This window comes from Primulina eburnea, chromosome 2, assembly GCF_022965805.1.
Source record: "Primulina eburnea isolate SZY01 chromosome 2, ASM2296580v1, whole genome shotgun sequence".
NCBI classification, from domain to species: Eukaryota; Viridiplantae; Streptophyta; class Magnoliopsida; order Lamiales; family Gesneriaceae; genus Primulina; species Primulina eburnea.
In genome coordinates this window covers 3,977,213-3,999,855 of record NC_133102.1, presented here as the reverse complement: position 1 = coordinate 3,999,855, position 22,643 = coordinate 3,977,213, and the positions used below count along the sequence as shown (strand labels likewise).

General features: G+C 39.1%; 1 protein-coding gene and 1 non-coding gene across 2 annotated transcripts; both read left to right on the top strand.

Annotated features, from left to right (window-relative positions):
• The first annotated feature begins 429 nt into the window (after positions 1-429).
• LOC140821068 (uncharacterized) lies at positions 430-21,944 on the top strand. Its single transcript, XM_073181477.1, has 7 exons — positions 430-2,012; positions 2,153-2,570; positions 3,208-3,352; positions 19,207-19,322; positions 19,407-19,485; positions 20,468-20,701; positions 21,354-21,944. The coding sequence occupies exons 1-7, from the start codon at positions 896-898 to the stop codon at positions 21,681-21,683; spliced, it is 2,439 nt and encodes an 812-aa protein (XP_073037578.1). The 5' UTR covers positions 430-895; the 3' UTR covers positions 21,684-21,944.
• On the top strand, positions 12,912-13,018 carry LOC140824903 (small nucleolar RNA R71). The gene has a single exon (XR_012116519.1). It is a non-coding gene; the product is annotated as a small nucleolar RNA R71 (small nucleolar RNA).
• Positions 21,945-22,643: the final 699 nt, after the last annotated feature.

Genomic DNA, 22,643 nt, shown 5'->3' with positions numbered 1-22,643 from the left:
TTAATAAATTTTTTCTACCGTTAGAAAAAACTAACATTAATTTTTTATTCCACTTCTTCCCATGATAATTAACCTTAAAAATCGAATATATATATTATATATCACAAAAACAAATGTGAGACATTCAGTTTTGTGCGAATAGATATTTTATTTGAGTTATTTAAAAAATATTATTATTTTTATATTAAAAGAATTATTTATTATTATGTGTATAGATAAATTGATTAGCTTCACAAATAAATATCAATGAAATTGTGTTGATCAACTCATTGTATATAAAACAATATATGGTCCCGCGATTTCTCTAAACTTATTTAGCATAAATTTGTAAAAATTTATTTAAATAATTATTTATTGTAGGTGATTCCAAGAGATTAACTTCAATCTTCAATGTTAATTAAATTTCATTATCTGCGTCGGGATTTCCTGAAACGAGTAAGATTTCTCATCGGCAAAGCAAAATTACAAAATCCCTTATCCGGATCTCGTCGAATTAGTGTAAAAAATTTCCTTTCTATGTAAAAGTTAATCTCTTTGGTGACTCAGAAATACGTCCCTTTATCCAAGTTTATCTGAAATTATATTCAAATATACAAATATACAACATGTGCCAACACCACGAGCATCTGGATGCTTAAATTTCGGGAAAACCCATCCACAAAAATTTACATGTATGTAAATGCAATATACAACACACAGCACAAGAAGAACTGACAAACGGACATCCAGAGTCGACTATCCGTCACCGATTTTCATCAGACTATTCCAATCAGCTCGCTGAATTGAAAAGGCGGTGTTTCCTTGATGGGTTTCGGTTTATTTTGATTTTTTGATATTTTTGCATTGGTTAGATTGTGGGATTACTTTTATGTGTTCTTGAGCTAGGGTTTTAGTGATGGTGGTGACAGGAAACGACCCGTTGGAGTCATTTTTTAATTCAATTCAGGTTTTTAAGAGTGCTTTTTTGCCTATTGAATCCAATTTTCGTAAGGTTGTGAATTGCTTTCATGGTGTTTCAGAAAAGGGAAATTTGAATAATAATAATAATGTAGAGCTAGTGGTAGCTCCGTTCAATGCAAAAAGAAAGAGTAGTGCGAGTGCCGATCAACATATGGTGGTTAAAGTAGATGAGAGGAAAAAAGGGAAAGTTCCCATGAAGATTTTTTTCGGGATTTTGACCGAAAAATGTGCCAATGGTGCGTGTTATAATGCTAGAGATGAGATTGAGAATATGAATGTTCATTTGTCAAAGAAAGGGGTGAAGCAGAGACATGGAAGTGATGATCGTGAGAAAGAAAACTGGAAATGCTTTCACATTGAGGTGGCATGGGCGTTTTTGATTAATGGATTTGTTCAGGGAATCCCAACCCCATTCAAGTCTGGGAAAACACGGACACAGAAGATGAGTAGCAGGGATAGTTTGGAAGTAAAACCTAGAGTTGCTAGTGAAATCAAGCAGCAGGAGTCAAAGGTTAAAGAAGGAAAAGACTTGTCATTTGACTATTTGATAGGGATAGTGTTTGATCAGTTGAGTCATTTGCCGAAGTTCTATGGGGGTTTTCCAGAACATGAGTGTGTGAATGCTGATCACGAAGCTTCGATCCCTCCTATTAACCAATTTGACCACTTTAGGGCATTTACCTGTATTTTAGAAGGTAAAAGAGCAGATGTGAATGGATTTTTGGGAAACTTGAAGTTTGCACGAGTCGGAGGTGTGCCATCTGGTATTGTTGAAGTGCCTTCTGTAAAGGATATGGGGGATGATGGAGTTTGTAATAATGTTAATCAGGAAGATAATAATAATGGAGGTGCTTCACCATTGAAGGTGTCAACTGGGTTGCTAAGTATTCCACTATCCAATGTTGAGCGATTGAGAACGACTCTATCTACTGTCTCATTTACAGAATTAATTGAGCTTCTACCTCAGATAGGTAGGCCTTCAAAAGAAGACCACCCTGACAAAAAGAAACTTTTCTCAGTCCAGGATTTCTTCAGGTATACAGAAGCTGAAGGTATGCATTACTATTATGTTTAAGTGGAAAAAAAAAATCCTCATCAGATGTGTTTTCTTGGTATTATTTGTAGTAATTTGTGATCAATTTTTTGGTGAACCTCAATCTACATTTCTCTTCTTTTTCTTCTTTTTTTTCAGGAAGAAGGTTTTTCCAGGAGTTGGATAGAGATGGAGATGGACAAGTTACAATGGAAGATCTTGAAGTAGCTATGAGAAAAAGAAAACTGCCCAAGAGATATGCTCACGATTTTATGTGCCGTGCTAGAAGTCAGTTGTTCTCGAAATCTTTTGGTTGGAAACAATTCTTATCCTTGATGGAACAGAAAGAACCAACAATACTTCGTGCTTACACCAGTCTCTGTTTGAGCAAGTCCGGGACTCTACAGAAAAGTGAAATCTTGGCATCACTGAAGAATGCAGGACTCCCAGCAAATGAAGATAATGCTGTTGTCATGATGCGTTTCCTGAATGCCGATGCTGAGGAATCAATATCTTATGGGCATTTCAGGAATTTTATGCTATTGCTCCCGTCAGACCGACTCCAAGAAGACCCACGGTAATTCAAAATTATTCTATCATTCTGTGTGGCATTTGTCAAAATGTTCCCTGAGTATTGATACCATATTAAATATCTTGTTTACTTTGCTTATTTGACAATTCGTTTGCGTTAACTTGGAGCAGGTGGGGTGAATGGAATTCAAAGAAGGCATTTAAATGCTGAAATTGCAGATTTTTTAGGATTGGTGCACTAGTTTTGTTTGTGCTAGTTATTATTAGATGGACTTTCTTGAAACATTGAGTTCGATGTGAAATTCTGTCAATAAAAACTTCAAGAGTTGCTCTTGTTTCCTCATTTCTCTTCTTTAAGGCTTGAAACTGTTTGTATGTATACAAAAAATGGGCATCAAATCGCCATACCTGAAACTATTTAAATGTTTATGTTGTTGAGTCTGGTATTTTAAATTATTTGAGAATTTTCGTAGGAGAATTTAGGTGTGAGCATTGAGAATTAAATGGCAAGGTATAAACAACTCACTGATACCAACTTACTTCCCTCAATGTTGTTGAGTCTGGTATTTAAAAGTATATGAGAATTTTCATAGGATAATTCAGGTGTGAGCATTGAGACTTACATGGGATGGTATAAACAACTAGCTGATAGCAACTTACTGTGACTCTTCAATGATCTGCAGAAGTATCTGGTTTGAAGCTGCGACGGTGGTGGCTGTTCCTCCACCAGTAGAATTACCTGCCGGAAGTGTTTTAAAATCAGCATTGGCTGGAGGGCTTTCCTCTGCATTGTCTACATCTTTCCTTTATCCAGTTGACACTGTTAAGGTACAGTGTTCCTTCACAATGTTAACCCATATACTGTCTGATTTGTGAAATCTTGGCATATCATTCGATGATAATTTGCATTTGTATGCTGATTGGTTGTAGTTCATGATTATATGGAACATGTCCTACGAGTAAAAGCATGCAATAGAACTAATGAATGAGGCTAATTGTTGCGAATTTTCACTACCGCAAGTGTACGGTGTCAAGTTTTAGTATTGGTTAGAGTACAGATATCGATCCCACGAGGAGTACTTATTTAAAACTGTATATTAATTACCATAATTGACATAGTTCAACTTTATTTAGAAAAATCAATGAGATGGTTTATAATCAATTCAGACAAAATAATAAATTATGTAAATCTTATGCACACAGTCGAGATTCAGTGGGTAAAGCAATCTAGAGATATGATTTCGTCGAGTCTCCCCTATGCTAAATTAAAATTGACTAACATTTAATTAAATCGCATCATGTTTATTAACCAAGAACTCGAAATTTTTCTATTCTCTTTTTCAAGTGTTAAATAGAACTGTATTATCTATTACCGATTTTAATATGTCTATTCAAAATCACGTAACACATAATAAATGCAATCAAGGTTCTTTTTATGGATTCGCAAGAGTTATACGTCTTTTGCACGTTATAAACATCTGACGACGTGATTTCCCCTGTCCTAATTTCAATCCCTTCTTTCGAGTGCTAGATCTCAATTATTAGATCAGTCGAATTATAAAAGTGTTGGAGAGAGATAAAAGTGCGTCTCCGTGTCCGAAGCATCTTCAGTCTCCGTTCTTCGCGCTCCGTCTCCGTTGGCTCTCACTTTTTCACTCATTTTCTCTATGATATGTCGGTTGTGTCAAGAAATTTTCGAAACCTTTCAAAGTCCACGACTGACTATTTAAGTTTGAACATCGCGCCGCGCGCATATGCGCAGAGTCCTCTGTTTTGTTCATCCGGAATTCCTGCGCACGCGCATATGCGCGCGGTTCTCTGGTCTCGCCTCATGTCTCGCGCGCATATGCGCGGGTCTCACTGCCCTCAATGCTTGATTTGCTCGCATTTCTTCTCCTAAGCGCCATTTTAGTTCATTTTCACTCCCATGTCGTAGCCGTACCTAAATTCCTGCAATCACACCAAAGATAACAAAAACGCATAATTCTGCCCAAGAAAACTAACAATCTATATGAATTATAAGGATAATTTAAGTGCATAAAATGCACTTATCAAATCACCCCAAACTTGAACTTTTGCTAGTCACGAGCAAACTAAAATAAATAAAACATTAACTAGACTAGACTCAACACATACTAAAGGAAGTAACTGAACGAACAAGAATTGTAGAATAAAAGGATAACCACTAGCCTCAGAGATTACAGTCTCCATCATATTGAATCAAACACATGCCACATTACTCACAGTTCACGTGCATGTGTGTTTTGCTATTCTTGTTTCCAAATGCCAAGATAAGTTCATAATTTTTTATCTCATAAAATTCTGGACTCCTCGACACACATGTAATTAGCAAAACCATTGAGACACACATTTACCTTCACAAATCAACAGGACTTATAGGGTAACATTTGGCTAAACAAAATGGCAATCTGAAGACAATAATTAACCAAACAAAGTCCAATATCATGAGATGCGCACATGTACACAATCAAATTCTGTGTCTATCGACGGCATTTTTCAAGTGTCCATAGGCTTTAACTTTGACAACTCTTCTCCACTAGTATATTGGGTACGTGTGACTCGGTTAATAAGTCTTTTAAACTATAACGTTAGGCTATGGCTAATGGCTACAAATGAAGATAAAGAATCAAAAGTGAGAGAAACAAACCAATTTATTTTTCAACACACTTCTCCTTCTTCCTCTTGTTTCACATCCACTTGCTTTGCCACAACATATTCACCATTTTGACCTCTTTTTCACATCAATACGTCATACTCTTTTATTCTTTATTCAACTTTTTCCTTCTCCCTTTTCTCAACATTTTTTTTTCTTTTCATAGAAATTCTTTTCATCTTTTTCCTATTTTTTCGATCATATTCTTATAAGCGCAAAAAAGAGAAGAACTTTTTTAGTGATACACAGGTTCGTTTTCTCTCAGTTTTCGGTAGGTACTAGTGTATATGCTCAAAAGTTGGTAGTTTACGTAGGGATTTAGAATTGATACGAATGGGGGCTTTGTGTGCCTTGGCACACTCCATTCGATTTTCATTAAGCTCAAACATAGGACACTAGGGTATAATATGATGTTATGGGTAGGCTTGAAAGGCTCAAACATTCCAAAAATCGCCTAAATCATCCCTAAGTTACACAATACCTGTATCTCGCCTCGAAGAGTGCCAAACCAAGTTCTAGACTACTTTCAATTTACCAATCAACAAACACAAATAGATCATGTTTTCGGGTATTCAAACAGTACAAATTGCACATCTCATTCTCATTTAGGCTCAAATGGCTAACAATTGAAAAATTATTCAAGGAAAAACAGGCCCACCATAAATCAAAGACTGCCTGAATCATTTTTGTGTTGGTGAACATGTAACTCAACAACAAGTAATCAACATACAGGTTTTGGAGTCCATCCATACATTCCAAATCGCAAATTACATGAACACTCTCTTGACATCGGATGTATCAACAATCATAGCAGTCGTGAATTAATGTGTAAACGGTTAAGTAAAGATAGCATGCATTTAGATTCGTAATCATGGAGCAACATGTGTTTTGGGTCAACTCTCATCATTGTTTGGTTATTACCTTAAATCACCCCCAAACTTAAAGTATGCATTGTCCTCAATGTATAAACAGGAAAGAACGGAACAAGCATACCTCCCACGACGAGCGTCAGTGCTCGCCGTCACCATCATCGACATCCTCATCCATGTGCTGGGGTGGGGGCTGGTAAGGGGCTCCAGGGTACTGTGGTGGCCAAACCGGTGGCTGGGGAAACGTCGGATCCTCTGGACCTATAGGTGCAAACCGCTGAGCAAGCACGGCAGTAAAGTCCATCATATATCCCATGAAATGGTCAGTGCGGTGCTGAAGCGAATCCAACACCTGGCGCTGCTCAACCAGTAACCTCCTCTGGTCCTCCATCTCTGTCTCAAGTCTACGAAATCGGTCTCCCCTGCACTGTCGGGCTGCCTCAGGTGGTGGTGGCGGTGGAAGCTGTGGCTGTGGGAGCTCCTCTTCATCTGGATACTCGTGGGGAATATAAGAGGCAGCTCCAAAGAAGACAACAATGGGGGCCTTCGGCTTAAGCACTTGCTCATCAGGCGACCGTGGCTAACCTTGTGGCGGCTCTCATAATCGATCCATAAATTATTTTCCCCAAGTCAACAGATTTGCCCATCAAAATAGCGAAGACAAGTGCAACTTTGTCTTTGGTTACATCGTGGTAGTGCGAGGATGGGAGAACCCGGGCCAACACGAACGATGTCCACGCACATGCATTGGGGCCCATATCGGATTTCTTTAGAGAAATTGGACCACTCGAGCTCATTTTTCATGCAGCACCTGCCTGACATACCGTCCGAAAGACATCTGAATAATCAACTCCCTCTTCTAGAAATTCATTGTACTCGTCTTGGTCGAGGCTAGGCATCCGATAGATCATGTTTATCGTTTGAGAGTCAAACGATACCAATTTACCTCTCACAAATACTTTCGACTCGTCATGGCGTATCCACAGATTAGCATAGAACTCCCGCACAACTGAGATCACAACATCTAGAGGAGGGTGAGCAAATTCAACCCATTGTCTTCGTTCCAGTTCATTCACAATCACACCACAAAGAGCGCGCATATGCGCGAAAGATCGATGCGAGGCAGAGACCATCGCGCATATGCGCCACAAAGGACGCGCATATGCACCATATGAAAACAAAACTTGACAGTAGTCTCGGCACATATGCGCCGCTTCAGGACGCGCATATGCGCGTGACCCAGTTTAAAAAAAAAAGAGCCGAGACCCTCTTCAGAAATAACACCAGCAGCCTCCCCTCTCAGAAACCCTCACAACCGCCTCCCTCGAAAGACCGCCGCCGCCTCTCACGGAAAGCCGACCGCCGCATCCGATCAACACTCCGACCACAGCCCAACCTTTGACTGCACTCCGATTGCTATTCACTTTCTGGTACAAATAAGGGCTTTATCTAAATTTTGTTCAGTCCTACGTCATATTTAGAAGTGGTGTTCGATCTACTCTGGGAGTGTTTGATATCGTCAATTTGTTACTTCTCGTTGTTCTAAAGTAGTTTGTGACCGGGTTTGCACATTGTATTGCTAACCGGATCAGTTGGTGTGGTGAGATTCTAATTGCTACGCACATTGTGGTGCGATTACCGGATTTTGGCTCTTCAATTGTTGAATTAAGTGTGTGGGTGTAGTTTTGCATTATTAATTGGTATGGCGCCGAAAAAGAAATCAAAGAAGGGTGATTCGTTCTCCGCAAGTTTTGATACGCACCGATTTTGGAATGAGGAAGCCAAGCAAATTTATGAAGGCTCTATGACTCGGTCTCTCATCTCGGAGAGAGGATTTAATTTATCGATTCCACGGTGTGTGATTGTGATCGAACTGGAACGAAGACAATGGGTTGAATTTGCTCAGCTTTCTCTAGATGATGTGATCTCAGTTGTGTGGGAGTTCTATGCTAATCTGCGGATACGCCATGTAGAGTCGAAAGTATTGGTGAGAGGTAAATTGGTATCGTTTGACTCTCAAACAATAAACATGATCTATCAGATGCCTAGCCTCGACCAAGATGAGTACAATGAATTTCTAGAAGAGGGGGTTGATTATTCAAATGTCATTCGGACCGTATGTCAGGCGTGTGCTGCATGGAAAATGAGCTCGAGTGGTCCAATTTCTCTAAAGAAATCCGATATGGGCCCCAATGCAAGTGCGTGGACATCATTCGTGTTGGCCCGGGTTCTCCCATCCTTGCACTACCGCGATGTAACCAAAGACAAAGTTGCACTTGTCTTTGCTATTTTGATGGGCAAATCTGTTGACTTGGAGAAATAATTTATGGATCGATTATGAGAGCCGACACAGGGTTAGCCACGGTCGCCCTTCCATGCCCTCATATTGTTACTGAGTTATGCAGACAGGTCGGCGTGTCATGGTCGCCTGATGAGCAAGTGCTTAAGCCAAAGGCCCCCATTGTTGCCTTCTTTGGAGCTGTCTCTTATATTCCCCACGAGTATCCAGATGAAGAGAAGCTCCCACAGCCACAGCTTCCACCACCACCTGAGGCAGCCCGACAGCGCAGGGGAGACCGATTTCGTAGACTTGAGACAGAGATGGAGGACCAAAGGAGGTTACAGGTTGAGCATCGTCAGGTGCTAGATTCGCTTCAGCACCGCACCGATTATTTCATGGGATATATGATGGACTTTACTGCCGTGCTTGCTCAACAGTTTCCATCTATAGGTCCAAAGGATCCGACGTTTCCCCAGCCACCGGTTTGGCCACCACAGTATCTTGGAGCCCCCACCCCAGCAGATGGATGAGGATGTCGATGATAGTGACGGCGAGCACTGACGCTCGTCGTGGGAGGTATGCTTGTTCCGTTCTTTCCTGTTTATACATTGAAGATAATGCATACTTTAAGTTTAGGGAGTGATTTAATTTTGATGTATATTTTATAAAAAAAATAAAAAAAATACTCATTCAGTTGCAACAGTCGCTGTTCGCCAAATGCTCCCATATCAAAATTTCGCTTTTTCACAGCCCAAAATGCTTTGTGCTCCAGTTCTAAAGGTAGATGGCAAGCTTTCCCAAAGACCAACCTATAAGGCGACGTCCCGATAGGTGTCTTGTATGCAGTCCTGTACGCCCATAAAACATCATCTATCTTAATCGTCCAATCTTTCCGGTTTGTCTTCACTGTTTTTTCTAATATCTACTTGATCGCCCGGTTGGATATTTCTGCTTGCCCATTAGCTTGCGGGTGGTATGTCAGTGTCACCCTGTGCTTCACGTCATACTTAGCCAACAGAGAGTTAAAAAATTTTGTTACAGAAATGCGTACCTTCATCACTGATTATGGCTCTAGGGGTTCCAAATCTTGTGAAGATGCTCCTATGGACAAACTTAACAACAACTCGAGCATCATTAGTACTGGTGGCAATTGCTTCCACCCATTTAGAGACATAGTCAACAGTGAGTAAAATATAAGATTGACCAAAAGAAGATGGGAATGGACCCATAAAGTCAATACCCCAGACATCAAAGAGTTCCACCTCCAAAATATTTGTGAGTGGTAACTCATGGCGTCTAGTAATATTGCCAACTCTTTGGCATTTATCACACGACTTTACTAAAGTATAACTGTCTTTAAACAAATTAGGCCCAACAAAAACCTGACTTTAATACCTTAGCTGCTGTTCTAGATGCTCCAAAGTGTCCACCGTAGGGTGAGGAATGACACTGCTCTAGAATCGTACCCGCTTCTTTCTCTGCTACACATCGTCTAATTATCTGATCAGCGCATCTCTTGAACAAGAAAAGATCGTCCCACAGATAAAACTTGGCATCATGAAGAAATTTCTTCTTTTGGTGATAAGTTAAATCTGATGGTAATTCTCCTGCAGCAAGAAAATTAGCTATATCTGCAGACCAAGGATGTGTAACATTTACCTTGAAGAGTTGTTCGTCTGGGAACGACTCATTGATCACTCCACCTTCAATTCTTTTTTCCAGCTCTAGGTGTGACAAGTGATCTGCCACCTGGTTCCCACAACCTTTCTTGTCTTGACTTCAAAGTCAAATTCTTGAAGTAGGAGTATCCATCGTATCAACCTGGGCTTTACATCTTTTTTGGCAAACAAGTAATGAAGAGCTGCATGGTCAGTGAAAACCGTTACCTTTGTGCCAATGAGAGATGGCTTGTCGAATGCAAACACCACTGCTAGCATCTCTTTCTCAGTAGTTGTGTAATTCTGTTGGACTGCATTAAGTGTACGACTTGCATAGTACATAGCTTTGAACATCTTGTCTCGTCTTTGTGCCAATGCTGCTCCCACAACATAGTCACCAGCGTCGCACATGAGCTCAAAGGGCTCCTTCCAATCAGGCACTATCATAATGGGTGCAAAAATCAGTGTTGTCTTGATCCTGTTGAACGCCTGCAAACAATCATCGTCAAAAATAAATGTAGAATCTTTCTCTAACAAATTACATAAAAGTCTAGTAATTTTAGAGAAATCTTTAATATAACGACGATAGAACCCGGCATGTCCCAAGAAACTTCGGATCCTTTTTACATTCTTCGGCGGTGGGAGAGTTTCAATTGCCACAACTTTGGCTCTGTCCACTTCTATCCCTGTAGCCGAAATCTTATGCCCAAACACAATACCTTCTTGCACCATGAAGTGACATTTCTCCCAATTCAACACTAAATTCTTCTCCCGACATCTCTGCAAAACAAGCGTCAGATTCTACAAACAATGATCAAATGATGAACCAAAGACATATATCATCCATAAAAACTTTCATTATTTCCTCGACTATGTCAGAAAATATGGCCATCATACACCTCTGAAAAATAGTAGGTGCATTGCAAAGACCAAATGACATTCTCCTGAAAGCAAATGTACCGTAGGGGCGAGTGAAGATAGTCTTCTCTTGATCCTCCGGTGCTATGACAATTTGATTGTAACCTGAATAACCATCTAGAAAGCCATAATAATGATAACCACCTACTCTAACAAGCATCTGGTCAATAAAGGGAAAAGGGAAGTGATCTTTCCTAGTAGCATCATTCAATTTCCTGTAATCTATACACACTCGCCAACCAGTCACTGGACGAGTTGATATCAATTCGTTATTCTCATTCTTCACCACAGTTATACCCCTTTTTTTAGGCACTACTTGTACTGGTGAAACCCAAGAACTGTCAGATATAACATAAATAACACCAGCATTTAACAATTTTAATACCTCAGCTCTCACAACCTCTTTCATGCCTGGATTAAGCCTCCTCTGATGATCAACATAGGGGGAATAGGATTCCTGCATCAAGATTTTATGCATACAAGCACTAGGGCTAACCCCCTTGATATCAGAAATTGTCCATCCAAAGCAGATTTAAACTCTCGCAATACTCTCAACAACCTATCCTTTTCATCAATAGTAAGAGCGGAAGATATAATTACCAGATAGGACGAACTCTCGTCAAGGAAAGCATAGCACAAGTGACTCGGTAAATCCTTTAATGCAGAGGATGTTTTTGGTACCTCTTTACTTGCATCTTCAAGTAACTCTTCATGCTAGGCATCAATCTTTTCTTTAGGCAGCGTATTGAGAGCAAGTAACTCCTCTCGCACATCCCAGTCCTCTTCATCCACTAAATCACATAAAGCTCTATTTACTTTAGAACCACCAATAACACAAAGAATAGTAAAACTCCCTGGATCTTTGAGTTTTTGTGGTAGTTTCCTTCGGAGTATGGCACTGCACTCTTCGGTTAGTTTCACGGTCTCAAATTCTTGAAGTTTCCTCTTTTTGGACATCACATCCTTGATGAACTTAGCATAATTGGGCATTTGCTCCAATGCATCGGCAAATGGGATGTTAATGTGTATTTTCTTGAAGATTTCCAGGAACTTTGCAAACTGATCATCTAACCCTTTCTTCTTGAACCTATGTGGATATGGAAGATTCACCTTTGGTAAGGGCTGATGTTTAAGTACTTTCTCCGGTTCCTCTACTTTGTCATCTTCAATACTTACACCATTTTCATCATCTTTCTCAACAAGGATCTCTACATTCTCTTCAGCAGGCTCTGGGACTCCAATTTCTTTGCCACTCCTTAGTGTGACAGCTTTGCATTGCTCCCTAGGATTCACATCTGTATTGTTTGAGAATTGTCCTCTATTCTGATCTTTCCACGCATTAGCAAGTTGCCCAATCTGTGTTTCTAAAGATTTCATCGTGGCACCCATATTGGCCATGTGTGTCTCCATGTTATCAAGACGAGACTCAGTTCTAGCCATTCTTTTCCCAGATTCGGTCACAAATGTCCCAACTAGATCCTCAAAAGATGGTTTTCCCTCACCCTTTTGTGTATTGAACCCAGGTGGAGGATTCAACACATTCTTGTTGTTCGCATAAGAGAAATTCTCGTGATTCCTCAAACCTGGATGATAAGTATTAGGGGGAGGATTACCTCGATAACCTCCATAGCAACGATTGTTATTGATGTATTGAGCTTCCTCCACAACTGGCTCTTCCTCAGCAGTCACCAATGATACATCAGACGTAGATTGGCCTGGCTTGTTCATCACTGCAATCTGTGCTGTCAATGCCGAAACTTGTGCAGTAAGTGATGTGATCGGGTCTACGGCATACACTCCAGCAGGTTTCCTTGATCCAGATCTCTCACTCGGCCACTGATAACTGTTAATGGTCATCTGTTCAAGCAATTCATAAGCCTCATCAGGTGTTTTAGAAAAAATAGTACCTCCGGCGGCTGCATCTACATTCCCTCTAGTCGGCCCATCTAAACCATTGTAAAATAACTCAATCTGCACCCAATCTGCATATCCATGATTCGGACACTTCCTGAGTAATTCTTTGTATCGCTCTCATGCCTCACATAACACTTCGAGTTCCTTCTGCCTGAAGTTGGTTATCTCTATTTTCAGCTGAGCAGATTTAGTAGGAGGAAAATACTTTGACAGAAACTTCGTAACCAAATCTGCTCATGTAGTAATACTTCCCAGAGGTAGAGATTGGAGCCAACTCCTAGCTTGATCATTGAGAGAAAATGGAAACAGACGCAATTGAATAATTTCGTCAGAAACACCGTTAATTTTTACCGTGTCCGTGATCTACAGAAAAGTTCTGAGGTGAAGATGGGGATCTGCAGTGGCTGCTCCTCCAAAATGGTTCTGTTGAACCATGTTGATGAGTGCAGGCTTTAGCTCGAAGTTGTTAGCAGCAATGGTTCCGCGAGCTATTCCAGAATAATGAGCGTTTATGACTGGGCGAAAATGTTCTCGGATTGGCACCTCTCTCAGGAGCTCATTCTGATGATCTTTGTTTTCAGCCATTGTTTTTATTTCTTCTCTTCTTGCTTTCCTTAATCTCCTGGCAGTCTTTCAATTTCCGTATAAAAAATCAGCAAGTCGGGATTTTGATATTTTCGCATGAACTGCAAAACAGAGAAGATTATCAATTAACAAAATAAATAAATAAAATAAAATCTAAATTAAAGTCAAGACTACTTAGTAACGATATTTATAGGTGTAGTTTTAGAGAATAAAAATGCTTATTTCATTAATCAGTAAAAAACCTTTAAATATTGTTACAAACGCTAGAAAATAGGATCCAAAATAACAACTAACTAAAGGTTCCTAAGTATAAGGTAACAAACTAACAACCTATGACTAAGTATATTGCTTTAATCTACACTCCCCCTCAGGTTGGTTCATAAATATCATACATGCCCAACTTGTTTACAAGAAAATCAAATGTAGGTTTGAATAAACCCTTTGTTAAGATGCCTGCGGTCTGATCTTCAGACTTCAAGAAAGGAATACAAATGACTCCTGCTTCCAACTTCTCCTTTATGAAATGTCGATCAACCTCTATATGTTTGGTCCTGTCATGTTGAACTGGGTTGTGTGCAATGCTTATTGCAGCCTTGTTGTCGCAAAAAACTTTAATAGGGAGATTGGTTTCCAGTTTCAGCTCCTTGAGAACTCGTTTTATCCATAGAATCTCACAAATTCCATTAGCCATTGCTCTGTATTCAGCCTCTGCACTACTCCGAGCAACCACATCTTGTTTTTTACTCCTCCAGGTTACCAAGTTTCCCCATACGTAGGTACAATATCCCGAAGTTGACTTTCTGTCTGTGATGGAACCAGCCCAATCTGCATCCGTAAAGACTTCGATGCTCGTATTATCTCCCTTTCTGAAAACCTTTACCAATACTACTCTTTAAATACCTCAAAATTCGATATACAGCCTCAATGGTGTTCTTTATAAGAACAGTGCATAAACTGACTCACCATGCTCACAGCAAATGCAATATCAGGCCGTGTGTGAGAGAGGTATATAAGTCTTCCAACAAGTCGCTGGTATTGCTGAATATTCACCAAGTTGCCTTGGTTGACATTACCAAGCTTCTTGTTCGGATCTATAGGAGTATCTATAGGACAACAATCACTCATTTTTGTGTCCTTTAAGAGATCCATAATGTACTTCCGTTGAGAAACAACAATTCTCTGTTTAGACCGTGCAACCTCCATAGCCAGAAAATACTTCATTTCTCCTAGATCTTTGATATCAAATTCTTTGGAGAGTTTGTTCTTCATTGCTTCCAATTCTTCTTGATCACTTCCAGTGAGAAGTATATCATCTACATAAACAATCGAGATTGCAATCTGTCCATTGTTCGAGTAGCGAGTGAACAAAGTATGGTCTATTTGTGCTTGAGAATAGCCCTGTTTCTTCACCACTTGCGTGAATCTTTCAAACCACGCGCGCGGAGACTGCTTGAGTCCGTACAACGCCTTCTCCAATTTGCATACTTTAGCTCCAAATTTGTTTTGGAAACCTGGTGGTGGAAGCATGTAGACTTCTTCCTCCAATCTACCATTCAAGAATGCATTTTTTACGTCGAACTGTCGTAAAGGCCAGTGGGATGTCTGTTTTAGGAGAGGGTTGAATGATGCTGAATTGGAGGAGTTCATAACTCTTTCTGGTTTACTAGACTCCGTTTCTTTGAGTGAGGGGGTTAGGGACACTAGGGTGTGGCTAGGGGACTCTTCGGGTCTATTCTCTGTCAATTCCTTGTATTCCTCCTTTTTCAGCTTACATCCCATTTCTGATTTCCCGTTTATCGCTCAAATTTGGAAAGTGCCACTCCCACATAAGGTGAAAGTGTTCTCGTGGATTGTTGCGTTGGGAAAATTGCAAACTTCAGACAACGTACAGAAAAGGTATCCAAATTACGCACTTCGTCCTCAATGGTGCGTATTGTGTAAAAAAGAAGAGGAAAATCAAGATCACATTTTGCTCCACTACTCCTACACGAGAAGTATTTGGATCAAGGTCATGCAACATCTGGGATTTCAATGGACATTTCCTCTCAACTCAAGAGACATGTTCCTTACGGAACATGGCTACCTTATAGGAAAGAATCTTCGACAATTCTGGTGCATTATTATTCACTGCTTATATTGGTCCGTTTGCTTCGAACGCAACAACAGATTATTCAATGATGAAGAAGAACTGCCACATAACCTATGGGAAACAATTAGAATCCGCGTGGCAAGATGGACACTAACTATACCGGCATTTAAGCACTTATTTTTTTCAGATCTTGTTAGGGATTGGTGTTTTATTTCTTGTTAATTCGTACTAGGAGTTTCACTTTTTCTTTTTAGATTACAGGCGTTGATTGTGGATCACTGGTCCACCTTTCTCTGTAATTCTTGAATTATGAATATTAATATAATAGTTTCCTATCAAAAAAAAAAATTTGCTGCAATAGATAACAATATTCGAACGGTGTTAAGTTTGGCTACCGGAGCAAAAGTCTCCGTGTAGTCAATGCCATAGGTTTGTGTAAATCTCTTGGCTACTAGTCGAGCTTTGTGTCTTTCAAGTGTTCCGTCGACATTGAATTTTGGTGTGAAAACCCATTTGCAGCCAACTGTGGGAGTATTCTTTGGAAGTTCTTTAAGTTTCCATATCTGATTTTTCTCAAGAGCATTCATCTCCTCAAGAACAGCCTGTCTCCACTCTGGAACATTTAGAGCTTCCTATATGTTGTTTGGAATCTGAACACTTGAGACATTTGTTGTGAAAACAGCAAACGAAGATGAGAGTTTTGAGTTAGATACAAACTGAGATATAGGATATTTAACACAAGACCTTTTTTCTTTTCTAAGAGCTATTGGTAGATCAAACTCAGAGTTAGAAAAGACAGAAGAGTTACCAATTTCATTTTCCGGTCCAGGTTCAGATTCTTGACAAGGCAAGGGTGCAGCGGCTTCAATTTGTCGATGAGGGAACTTCCTTTCATATATTTGCCCAAATAGTTTTCTATTTTGATCATCGCATTCTGCTTCCAGTAGCTGTTGAGATTCAATATGATCTAGACTTGAGGAAGTGTTACTTTGGTTAGCTAACTTTAGATTTTCTTTCACATTTGTCTCTTTTGTTTGCCTTATATTTTCACTTTCTCTGTTAGAATCAGAATCTAGAAAATCTAAATTTAATAAGGGATCACAACTTTTGTTATTTGCAATGTTCCTGAGGTTGTGATGAAAATTAAACCTACTATTTGATATTCCTGGATTTTTCAACTTTGAATCTTCAACCAAGTTCTCCCCCTGAAGATTAGGATTAAAAAAAGGAATATTTTCAAAGAATTTAACATCCATTGAGACAAACATTTTTTTAAAGTGGGGTCAAAACACTTGTACCCTTTTTGATTCGGAGCAATCCCAACGAACACACATTTTCGAGCTTTTGGGTCAAGTTTACTAGTATTCCTGATTGGATTCCTAATAAATACAGTGCATCCAAATATTTTCAAGGACATAATATTATTAAACAAACTAGATTGTGGACACAGATTTTGAAGACAAGGGATTGGTGTTTGAAACTTTAGGATTTTAGATGGCAATCTACTCATTAGATAAGTGGCATGCAAAACCGCCTCTCCCCACAAATATTTAGGAACCTTATTAGAGAAAAGTAAAGCACGACTTATCTCAAGAAGGTGTTTATTCTTCCTCTCGGCAACGCCATTCTGTTGAGGAGTGTCATTACAAGAACTTTGTTGAACAATTCCTTTTTCGTCACAAAATTTTCCTAAGACTTGGGAAAAATATTCACGACCATTATCACTTTTTAAAATCTGTATACTCGTATTAAATTGATTTTGAACCATATGATAAAATTTTTCGAAAACAACTTCTACTTCAGATTTTTCTTTGAGTAAATAAACCCAACTAACTCTAGTGTGATCATCGATTAGAGTAATAAACCAACGTTTTCCATGACAAGTAGACACTTTTGAAGGACCCCAAAGATCACTATGTACTAGTGCAAAAGGTTTTGAAGGTGTATAAACCCGTGGAGGATATCAATGGAATTGAGCAGCCAAGCCATAACAAGGGAGTTTTCTGAACGCCATAATATGTAGCCAGGATCTTTAGACTCCGGCTCCTTGGTTTCTCCTGTTAAATAACCTAATTTTCCCGGACCATTCAAGATAATTCTGACCATTCAATTTATGCACAGTGACTTGCATAGATGAATGAACAGACTCACTCGTCACACTTGATTGAACAGGTGTAGAGATAGATGTGGTTCCAGAATCTGATTTGTCAGCTATAGGATAGAAACCCTAGTTTGTGCGCTCTGATACCATGTAGTTTTAGAGTAAAAAAATGGCTTATTTCATTAATCAGTAAAAAACCTTTAAATAGAGTTACAAACGCTAGAAAATAGGATCCAAAATAACAACTGACTAAAGTTTCCTAAGTATAAGGTAACAAACTAACAACCTATGACTAAGTATATTACTTTAATCTACAATAGTCAATTAAATAGTTTACTCCCCGGCAACAGCGCCAAAAACTTGTTGCGAATTTTCACTACCTCAAGTGTACGGTGTCAAGTTTTAGTACTGATTAGAGTATAGATATCGATCCCACGAGTAGTACTTATTTAAAACTGTATATTAATTACCATGATTGACATAGTTCAACTTTATTTAGAAAAATCAATGAGATGGTTTGTAATCAATTCAGACAAAATAACAAATTATGTAAATCTTATGCACGCAGTCGAGATTCAATGGGTAAAGCAATCTAGAGATATGATTTCGTCGAGTCTAATAAATGCAATCAAGGTTCTTTTTATGGATTCGCAAGAGTTATACGTCTTTTGCACATGATAAACATCTGACAATGTGATTTCCCTTGTCCTAATTTCAATCCCCTCTTTCGAGTGCTAGATCTCCATTATTAGATCAGTCGAATTATGACCAGTAATCCAAAAACATTAAAGACAAGAAATCACAAATAAATAAGATGTATTAATTCAATGAAAATTCAAAACGTCAATAACATATGTTCGACCACGACTACGTCAATCTCTAGAAAATAAAATTAGTTCATACTCAAATCTAGATCAGAACAAAACCTGTTTGTAATCATTAAAACGTAAAAGTAAAGAACCGAATTAGAAACGTGTTGAAGAGAGATAAAAGTGCGTCTCTGTGTCCGGATTAAGCGTCTTCAGTCTCCATTCTTCGCGCTCCTTCTCCGTTGGCTCTCACTTTTTCACTCCTTTTCTCTATGATATGTCGGCTGTGTCAAGAAATTTCCGAACCCTTTCAAAGTCCACGACTGACCTATTTAAGTTTGAACATCGCGCCGCGCGCATATGCGCGACCAAGACTCGCGCATATGCGCGGGTCCTTCTATGTGTTGGCTTTCTTCTTGCGCGCCATTGCTTCTGTTTTGTTCATCCGGAATTCCTTCGCTCCTCTGTCCGGCGCATATGCGCGCGGTTCTTTGGTCTCGCCTCAATGCTTGATTTGCTCGCATTTCTTGTACTAAGCGCCATATTAGTTCATTTTCACGCCCATGTCGTAGCCGTACCTAAATTCCTGCAATCACACCAAACTCCAAAGATAACAAAAACGCATAATTCTGCCCAAGAAAACTAACAATCTATATGAATTATAAAGATAATTTAAGTGCACAAAATGCACTTATCACTAATAGATATGTGATATATGTGTTTTACTTCTCTCATAATTTCACAATTCAGAGAGGCGATCTTATTGTTTTCGATTGGTTGTCAGACACGGGTGCAAGCTTCAACCCTTAGCTTCCCAGAAGTTATATCAAAACTTCCTCAACTTGGAGTACGAGGATTTTATAGAGGGTCCATTCCAGCTATATTAGGTCAATTTTCAAGGTACATATGAACATCCTATTTTCTCTTTTTCGCTGAAATTATTTTACTTTATTTTTCTGAGCTTTGATGTGATGAATACTGCAGCCACGGTTTGCGAACAGGAATTTTCGAAGCAAGCAAGCTTGTTTTAATAAACGTTGCACCGACACTTCCAGAATTACAGGTACAGGTCATGAAGGTGCATAGTAAAGCGTACCACTTTCCTACTAAATGTTTAGCAATTGTTCGATCATTTGAATTTCTTCATTTGTTCTTGTCTACCTTGAAGAAGTGGCTTCAACTGTGTTTTCCTGACTTGGTATTGTCAATATTAGCATTGTCAGTTTCATTAATCATGGCTGTATTTGTATGTTTTCTAGACTACATTTGTGTGAGGATATACAGTTGGAACATTCCTCATTTGTAATTGTTTAGGCTGCGTTTGGTTGCAGGATAAAATAAACTAATGATTAGTATGTAAATGATAAAGAAAATGATTGTTGTAGAGATGTAATATATGGTAGTATGTTTGGTAAGATTTTTAAGAATAGGATAATTTTGAAATTTTTTATGGAAGGACAAAATTGCCCTTCCTCTTTTATTATTCTTCTTCCACTCCGACGGCGGCAGTCCGATGGTGGTCCGACGGCGACGGCGGTCCGGCGACGGCGGTAAGTCGACGGTGGTTCGGTGACGGCTGTGAGGTGGCGTCCGGCGAGGGCGGCAGCGGCGGCGAGTGTCCGGCGACGGCTGAGAGTGTCCGGCGCGGCGGCGGCCCGACGAGGGCGGTGGTCCGGCGGCGGCGGTCCTGAGATGGCGGCGGCGACGGTCCGGCAGCCGAGGTGGTTCAATAGCGGTGAAGGAAGAAGGGTAAAATTGGAAAGAGAGTAGGGATAAAGGAGGTATTAATAATCTTACGGAGGAAGGAAGTATTATTTAATCACACGTAATACCACCTAATCACTTGTAGGAGGGATTGAGCTGGATAAATAAAAATCGTACCAAACGTAGGATAAAGTGTGATAAAAAATTTAATCCTTCCTAATCCGGCCTACCAAACGCAGCCTTAAGGTTTATTGGGTTAGGGATATGTAGTTTTTACCTGCCCTTTCAATTTTAATTGCATTATGAAATATATAGTTTCTTATTCAGTGGATGATGTGTAGGTTCAATCTATAGCATCATTCTGCAGCACAGTTTTGGGAACTGCAGTTCGGATACCTTGTGAGGTGTTGAAGCAAAGGCTGCAAGCTGGTCTATTTGAAAATGTAGGGGAAGCCATTGTCGGAACCTTGCAGCAAGATGGTCTCAAGGGTTTTTTCCGTGGTACTGGTGCAACACTCTTCCGCGAGGTTCCATTTTATGTTGCAGGCATGGGCCTCTATGCTGAGTCAAAAAAGGTATATTCATTATTCTTGATTTGAAACTGTTGTCTACATACAGATTTTTGTAGCTTGGTATTTGTTCCCTTGATTTTCTGGATAACCATCATATTGAATCGATGTGCTGATTTTGAGTTTGGACTGATGTATATTAAAAGAAAACAAGATTTTGGTTTAGAAGGAAGATAAACATTACCCCCTGTATTATACCGAGCAAAGATAATGCTTGAAAATGATCGTTATTTTTAGCTGAGACTTCACTTCCACAGGAACCAACTTGCCGTTTAGTTTCTATTGAAATACCACACAGACACACACAGTCAAATTTGATATTATTAAGATTATGATACATATCTTTGATATGATTTTATTATTATTTAGCTGTGAACAAGATTTTCTCCTATATTAGTTTCCAAGTATTTATAACTTATATAAAGGGGTCGAGGTTTTGTTATGATCTCTAAAAATTAGGAGAGATTAGCAAGGGTTTTAGGCTTTTGATCATTACGTCGCAAATGTCAGATTTCATGAGCAAACCATGCAAGTCCCGTGGTGTTTCAGTATGTTATATCTTATGTCTATCATGCGCGATCTCTCATCCAATTTGGTCTTACATCTCATCCGATGCTAAACTCCTTATTTCCACTGTTTATCAACTATTCCCCGCCAGGCTGTCCAGAAGCTTTTAGAACGAGAACTTGAGCCTTGGGAAACAATCGCAGTTGGAGCTTTATCCGGAGGGCTAGCTGCTGTTGTAACAACTCCATTCGATGTCATGAAGACGAGAATGATGACTGCTCCTCCAGGACGACCTATAACAATCTCAGTGGTAGCCCTCTCTATTTTACAACATGAAGGGCCCCTTGGACTATTCAAAGGAGCCGTGCCTCGATTCTTTTGGATTGCTCCGTTAGGTGCTATGAACTTTGCTGGTTACGAGCTCGCTAGAAAAGCAATGGTCAAAAACGAGGAAGCTGGCGAACCGGTTGTGCAGAAATAGCCGCATTCCACTTCTTACAAGCCTTGTTTTGTAAGTTCTCAGCATTTGGAAGCTGCGTTGAGGAAATATTTTTTTGAGCTGTTTCCTTTTGACATAGTAGCTTGATCACTGTTAATTTGTCGAAACTTCAGCTTTTCGCTGGTCGTAAGTTGTTATTTTCTTTGATTTTGTTCTCGAAGAGCTCCAACTCGAGCCTAACAGATATCTGCTTGAATCCATTTATTGTGGAATACAAGTTTTTCCAATCCGGGTTCCTTTTTCTGGCCATGTTTTGAATTTCTTGTGAAATGTAAATTTATGTCTATTTTCCTTCTCACTCTTATAGTTGAAACTCAAAAGTCAAATTCATGGAATAGACATAACCCACTCCTACTTTTTTGAATCTCACTAACATATTTAAGTAATAATAATAATATCTAATCTTTATTTCTACATATAACCAACTAATCCCATATGGATCAGAATATTCATATATAATTAAAATTTACAGAAATAAATATCAATGTACTTACATTTGTTTGTTGACGACTATTATTGATAATAAAAATCACTGTTGAATAATTATTAATGTTTAGTGACGCCTTCTACTCGCAATATGCACAGAGCTTTCTTGTAAACGAGTAATTTATTTTTGGAATTTCTCTCATTAACTTCTTAATTCAAATTAATTTTTTTTAAAAAAAATCATAATCAAATTTGAATGACATTTTTTTGAATTTTTTTTATTGGAGAGAAGTTTTTTATAATTGGGTCTCGACTCAAAACATCGTCATAAACTTGAGATTTTGGTATCATATGAGTTAAAAATCATCGGTCTCTTTCCATTTTTTAATATTTATCCTAATCTAGAGGTGTTTTCTTGTTTGTAAATGAAATATTTTTTTAAGCATGCGCTTTTGTATCCAAACTGGTCATAAGTTAAATTTCAAATAAATGCTTTATATCTACACACACACACAC